At 34.1% G+C, this 7814-nt stretch overlaps 1 protein-coding gene across 1 annotated transcript in view; it reads right to left on the reverse strand.

The window, feature by feature from the left end:
- Positions 1-536: 536 nt before the first annotated feature.
- WNT16 (Wnt family member 16) overlaps positions 537-7814 on the reverse strand; it is a 9828-nt gene continuing 2550 nt past the window's right edge. The window contains 2 exon segments of the mRNA XM_006910572.3: positions 537-1153; positions 7725-7814. The exon segment at positions 7725-7814 is cut by the window's right edge and continues 12 nt beyond it. Of these exon segments, the coding sequence (XP_006910634.1) occupies positions 689-1153; positions 7725-7814 (555 nt within the window). The 3' untranslated portion in view covers positions 537-688.

The following is a 7814-nucleotide window of genomic DNA, read 5'->3' on the forward strand; positions in this document are numbered from 1 at the left end:
TTCTAAAAATTCTCCTGGTTAAAAGCCACTTAAAATCCAAATTATGCATATCACTTTTTCACATTTTGTTTCTTTCCTGTTGTCACTCTAACAAACACGTTTAAGGGGTATTATATCACTTATAAAGAATCTTTTCAGTTGCCTTTCCTTTAAAATGCATGAAAGAGTAAGTAAGCACCCACCACTTCTGTTAATTTTTCAACATCTCCTGTATCTACGTACCAACAGTATGATTTCTTCATCTAAAATACTGAGAGAATAAATGAGATTTATGTTTACTGCTCCTTGCCACTGTAACGAGGTGTCTTTTAAAAATGACTGACATTCAGCCACCACTATTGAGTCCACCGTCAAGGATCTTATCTTGACGATAGACCAGGTCTCCCAGCATGAAAGCTCTTTCTTTTTCTTTCTTGCTTGGGAGACACATTATCCTCCTCGTATCTCAATATATATTCCCCAAACCACCAAATATGAGCCCAAACGTTTTTGACTTTAGAATACCCCAAAATTCACATGCCCAGAGTGTAATTGGACATTGAGCAGGTTAAGGGAACTCTGACAAGGCCAAGGACCTGGGAATTCCCAGGTGGGAGTTGACTTCAGTTTTGCACAGTGAGAGGCACCATCTGGGTGAGACTCCCGCTGTACATCATTGAAGAGTGTTGCCTAAGGCTGGATGGAGCAGTTACTTGCAAGTGTGGACATCCGTCATGCTTTCACACCTCCTGCAGCGAACATAGCAGCACCAGATAAACTTGCACTCACACCTCTCCACGTGCCTGACCACATGGGTGTTGTAGCCTCGGCCACAGCAGAGGAGGTTGCATCCATCCGCACCCTCAGATGTACGGTTGCATTCTCTGCCTTGTGTTCCCGGGATCCCTAATTTCTTATCCTCTACACAGTAATTGGGAGACTTATTAATGTAGAGCAGATCGTCCTTGCGGATTGGTTCTTTCTTCTGGTCTTTTTCTCTCCTGCGCATTTTCCTCTTTATTCTGTCTGAGACTTGAACACTGTTTTCATATTTATCCTTCAACAAATGGCCAATTTTTTCAAAAGAAGACATGGTTTTCCAGCACGTTTTCACAGCACAGGAGCCAGAAACTCCGTGGCAGCGGCAGTCCACTGACATCAACTTGGCGACAGCCTGAAACCAACAGAAATTGTGTTAATATCTCTCGTGAAGTGTTTCATTCAACAACAGAAGCAAACTAGCCTAATCGCTTAACTTTCTGGGCCTCTTTCCTCCTGTATCAAAATGATCTTTCACATTGCTTAGGGTTCAAATGTTTTGGCCATCTCTTGACCCTGCAGAACAAACTTTTCCCACTCAAATTTAAAGTAGTGGACCAGACTAATATTGTTATCAGAGACTATTTGAGATAATAAAGGGAAGCTACTCTTATTTCTAATCTCTTGCTTAATTTGGGGTATGGGAGGATGTTCATGCATGTCTCCTTGTTCCTGATACCGTTTAGCACCTTGCTACTCAGAGTGTGGTTCATGGACCAGCAATGCCAGCATGCATCACTTGTGAGAAATGCAGAATCTTAGAATCAGAATCTGCTTTTTAATAAGATATTCAGGTGACTTGTATGCACATTAAGGTTTGAGAAGCACTCATAGAGCTGCCATCCTCAACTCACATAGCGCCTGAACACACATGTGGAAACTTAACAAACAACCAATGCTCAAATCCCTGAAATTCTGATTTAGTTGGTCTAGGCGGGGTCCAGGTAATGGTATTTCTTTCTACAAAGCTGTTTAGATGGTTCTAAAGAGCATTAAGGGATGAGACTGACTGATTGAATTGAGAGTTCTCAGGTTCGATCACTGTAAAAGTCAGTTACATTCACGGACTTTGCAGGGACATGCTATTCCCTGGTCACTGACCGCATGAGAAACCCTGACTAATCAATTTAAGATGGGCAAAAGAAGAAGGGGCCAGAGAGTGTGGTTGCTCCCAGAAAGTATCTTCCCCTCCTCTGGAAAATTAATTCAAAACATATGTCCTATTCTTGATGGATCAGTAGCGCCACCCTAGCATAAAAGGAGGGATAATACTTACGTAATTTTTCAATTTTATGTGCTGAGTTTAGTTTATACTGACTGAGAAATTAAATGAGATTACACATATCTGTAAAAGCCTATTGCCTGGCACACATTAAGGTCTAAATAAATGCCCCTTTTCTCTGAGAAAAAAAGTATAGTAAGAGTTGAGATAAATTTTGAATGGGGCTTATAGTGCAAAAACAATATAGAGATTTAAAAAGTTTTAGGGCTCCAATCTTTTACATAGCAGGCTAGTCAGCATGGCTTCCTTCATTCTCCAGAGGATGGCAGAGCAGATTAATAAATCGTCAGGACTAGCTGTAGAGTTGACGTCTGTCAACATGCTGGGTAAACTGAAAAACTGATCTATCCACTCAATAACTTGGAAAAACCTCACAGCTTAAATTCCGCTTACACATCTTATCAAAACTATAAAATGACAGGCGTTTATACTTTGCTATTTTGTATCAAACATGACATTGACATGTTTGTGGAATGTTACATTTCCTAACAAATTAACCAAAGCTTCTGAACTATCTAATGAGACAGAATATTTCAAACAACTTATAATATTTGCAACTTTGAATAAGAGCATATGGTATTGATTTGTGCAATATTCAATACTTCTTACTGGTGTTTAAAATAATAAACAGAATAGTAGTTAAATCCTGTTCTTTATAGAATACAGCACATATGCTATTTTTGAATTCACGAAACTGAGAATCTAATAGATACGTCTATTGCTTATTAACTCAGGCAAAAAGGTACCTTTCAATGATACGAAAGTAAGTTATAAAGTAGGACACACAGGCTTATTTGGTTAAATATATGGCATTTGATATTCACAAAGCCTTCAATTCTTTAAAATATCTTCAGGCAAATATGTTCAAATTAATGAAATCTGCCTACGTTTTTTTTTTCAGATTTCAAGTACTCGAAGAATATGAGGGATAAAAGGGCTCACTCAATGGTAGGAAATAACAAAACAAATTTCCCAAAGAAAATCAAAGTCTAAGGAGTTATGTTTATGTGTTTAAATCTGATCAATGTCCCTTACGGTCATTTAAAGCTGCCCCTCGCTCTGGATCATGACTGAAGAGCTGACCTTTTTTTAACCAGTTCCGATACCACGCATAGTGTTACTAATTTGCATTGAGGACAAAGTCGGTGCTCACCAAATACTCATTCGATAATTAGTCCAGCTCTCTCGAACAGTTTTAACTCATCCTCTATTGGTAGAGGAAGTAATAAAAACCACCTTCTCAAACAAAAGAGTCATTGCTGGGAGGTTAATGGTATTGGGAGACCTTGACCCAGCTGGGCTGTCCTCCAATTCGTCAGCCTACGACAGTGGTAGTCCACAGGAGTGACACACTACTTCACAGATTTGAAGGATAAAAAGAGAGACTGATTTTTTAACTCAATGATATGATCTGCTGAATTTGTATCAAGATTTTGGGAGCATTGTCTTTCCATAGGAAACTAGCTCTTTTAAATATCTAGAGTTAACTATAACTTTTCAGAGATGACATTTAAGGAAGTTATATTTTATTATCTTTGAATTCTATTACCTTTTTGACCCTTACAATATAAGTATAAAAGTGTTTTTATCATATATACATATATTCTAGAATAAAAAAACAAATAAACTTCAAGGAGAAGAATCTTAAAAACTTGACATGCGATTTAAATGATTATATCCCCATAACACTCCAAGGAAGAAACTTGGACAAATAAGGATTGATCAAGCAATGTAATCACCACTAGGAAAATTTGATAAAATACAGAATTCAAAGGCAGATCTCACACACACACAGACACACACACAAAGAAACTACAGAGCTTAGTGCTTCTCAGAGCACACTTTCACAAATTATTTTACTTAATTTAGCTTTATAGAAAGAAACATCTTGCACATAGTAGGTAGTTAATGAACATGAACTTATTCTACTTTTACAGAAAAAAAAACTGTGGTTAAAACACATGTCTTACATAAGGAAATTTGATAAAGTGTATATGTAGCAGGATAATTTTATTAGAACAGAGAAAAATGAAAGTGGCAAACAGTATATTTAAAATAATTACAACGAACACTCGAAAAAAGTATATTCTAGAGTTTTTCAGCTAGGGTTTTTAATTAATGTTAAATCATTATTCTGAGCTCCAGTGATGGCACAGTTACTTATTTTTTTGAACAGGGAAAGTAAAAGAATAGTAACTGAATGAGTTGTGTGTGGTTATAAGAAAATTCCTTTCTCTACTCTAGTTGAGTTGTTAAGGTTTATAACGATATTAACAGAGGAATGTTTTGTTAACTATTGCAAACAGATGTGCGCATTTTGGTTGAATATTTTCAAACTATGGGAGGGCAATTAGGAGGCGGGCATTTAATCTAATGAGCTCCTTGTGTTAAGTTTTGGGTTGATACATTTCTAACGAACTGAAATACGAATGATGCATCATCACTTAAAAATAAAAATAGAAGCTGCTTGAGAGTGGTCTAAGGAGTGACTGGTCCCAAAATTTCAACTCAGGTAATATAGCAGGCAGTAATTGTTTTCCAGTATATTGCTTTATCCAGACTTTACAGAGATGACCAAAAACCATTGTAAAACATTTTGTAAAGATGAGCATTTCATTTCGTCAGCTATCAGATGATCTGTTTTTGTTTTTGTTTTTAATGAAAACTGCAACATAAAGTTTGGTGGGTATATGTAGAATTCCTATTCCTCTGACCCATTTTGTTTCTTTTGATCCAAAAATATATTTGAACCTGCTGAAAAGCAAAACACTTATGTGTTGTTCAAGTACTTATAAATATTCTTGAAACAGGTCAATGAAATTTTGGGGTTGGGCCCTTCCCACTTTTTTGAGTTACTCATCATAAAACAAATTACGGGGTAGGGAAACTTAAAAGTTTATGAGGTGGACATGGGAAGAATGGAAATATTTTAAGCACACCAAAAGAAATATCCATAAATATTCCAAGTCACATTATTCCCAGAAGTTCAGCCCCTGGAAGATATCACATCATCCTGTTAGCCAATCACCATTCGGCAACATTATTCTTGGAGTCATAACTTTAGGAATGGTGTCAGAAACCAAGTGGGAATTTAAGGTCAGCGGTTAGAAAATCATCTATCCTGCTCACAGCACTACTAAGCGCCAGTACCCACACTTTTCTGAATGCTTTCCGACATTTGGAGTTTGGGATTTTGAGACTAGGAAAATCAACTCAATTGAATGCAGACCTTGAACTTTACTCAGAAGAATATGCCTGTTAAGTTAAAATCCTATTTGCCAATATTGCAAATGGAGTTGACTATTCTTCCATGTTAGATAATAACCTGGAAATCCAGTTAGTTTGTTGTTGTGGTTGTCGTGGTTTTTACTTTTTTGGCCACCAAAGGAAAGAAAAATACAAAAATGCTTTGAATTGTAATACTTCATGAGAAAGGACCAATAAAAACACCAGGGTAGTACCCACAAAACATCCAGGTAACATTTGTTTCCATCTAGGCTAATGTGAAAAAAGCGTCAGTAAACTGAAATGTACATGAAATGTATATATGTATAGGCTGAATTATTTTCTGTATAATTAGAATAATAGCAAAAACCTAGGGATGTGAAGAATATCTATTTTTTTTACAACAATCGATTAAAATAGACTCTGAATAGTTGTATGTTTTTAATAAAATTAGAATATAAATAATGTTTTAAAATCCAAGTTAATAGTTACAAAGGCTAGTAATTAGGTAATTTTCAAAATGCCTAATGTGAACATTCACACAAAACAAAATAAAACTAAATAGCTGACTAATATAATAAAATGCATTTTGGAATACTTTAGGACTTCTCATTAGTTCGGAGATGAGTTCATTCAAGAGAATCATAACATGAGTTTCTGAGTTTTATTTCCTGATTAAAATTTTAAAAATTTCTAATAAATTATTTAAAGAATGACTAAAGAAGATTTAAGTTTTAAATTAACAATAAACATTTGTTTAATTGTTTTTCATATTTAAAGTATAATAATTTGACTTGATGCTTTTTTCCTAGCTTAACTCTAGAGTTTTAAAGAATATATGTTAATTACATGTAACCTCTTTTATATTAATATATTAAAAATAATAAAAAAAATCTTTATTGGATAATATTTATATTGAAGCAAAAACTAATTCTTTTTTTTTAATCTAAAACTTTAAGGAGAAGAGACATGTGTATAACTATAGTGTTAGGCAAGAGTTACTTCAGTGAGGTAAATTAACTTTTAAAATTTCTAAACAAAAATATAAAAAAGCTTACATAGCTATTTACTAATTTCTTATTTTGTATTTTGAATTGAATATTCAAATTGAATTGAAATTCAAATTTGAATTTGAAGTGTTATAGTAATGTGTTTTTTGAGCTTTCTGTTTTTGTATTTTAAACCAAAGAGGTTAAGTGAAGAAAACTGGCTGAAACTTACAACTATTCTAAGTGGGTTCCATTTATTCACTTTCCAAAAATGTAAAACAAATGCAACATATACTCTAAATATCCTTGAGAGATACTGCAACTTGCTTTAATTTATTTTGGAGAATGTGGCAGATTGCAATGACTACTTTTGGGACCTTTACAGGTTAGTGGGTATTTACAATAATATATGATAATATGCTGATATTTCTGTCTTGAAAATATTATTACAACATAAAAAATATAAATTCATAAAAAAGATTTCAACTGTTTTAGTAAAGTCACTATGAATTACTAATTCAACTATGGCATAGAACTCAAACTTTATTGTGTCAATATTCATTAAGGTCAATACATAAAAGTTAAATTAAGCTACAAATTTACTCCATTTTAGAAGAAAACAGTATAAAAATGCTGGAATTCATGAAAGAGGTTAATTAGATGGCGGTACTTCAAATTTCCCTCCCGCTCAATCTTTAATATATCTATATTTAAAAATATCTATATTTAATACATCTATAGCTTCTTTACATTTATCTGTATTTATCAATTGTGCAATGGATCTTCATTGCTTTATAATAAATAACTATTTCCCTTTAAAAAACTTTGTTTTATAAAAAATATTAGTTAAATATTGTGTTTTCCAAATGTATTCAAGAATGTTTGCTAGAGAAAGTAAGGGCAAAACTGACAACGCGTTTGAGAGCCATTGCCCACTAGAAATAGATTTAAAAAAATACTCAAAATCCAAATCTGAGGAAATGAAATTTGATCCAGTCTCATTAGAAAGGCAGATACCATAGATGTTATTCAGGCTTTGCAACTAATAGGCTAAGGCAGGTGGAACCAAATAACCCAACAGGCACCTGTACATCTGTTATTTTATAATTAGAGTTTCAGGTATACAAAGTATACAGTCACAAACACATTCTATACCATGACTGAAGTCACATTAGATGGAGAAATTCAACTAATTCAACGTGGTTGGTACAGGCTCATAAAAGAAAAAGAACTATATCGACTTGCAGTTATATGTATATAACAAACACACACATATATAATACACACACACATACACACACACACACACACATTTCTTAGAGTGCAAAGATGTTTGTTTTAAACTATTTGGACAGATTCATCCAGAAGCGTAATCTTAGTGTTATTTACCTAAAGGCACTAGATTTTTTATTCCATTTTCTAATACATACCTGCCTTCCAGCTTCATTGTTATGTAGATTCATTGCTAACAGTACTTTGTTTTCTTTTCCCGTGGTGTTTCTGGTGGGGAAATCTAGGAA

The sequence above is a fragment of the Pteropus alecto genome, unplaced genomic scaffold, assembly GCF_000325575.1.
Source record: "Pteropus alecto unplaced genomic scaffold, ASM32557v1 scaffold22, whole genome shotgun sequence".
NCBI classification, from domain to species: Eukaryota; Metazoa; Chordata; class Mammalia; order Chiroptera; family Pteropodidae; genus Pteropus; species Pteropus alecto.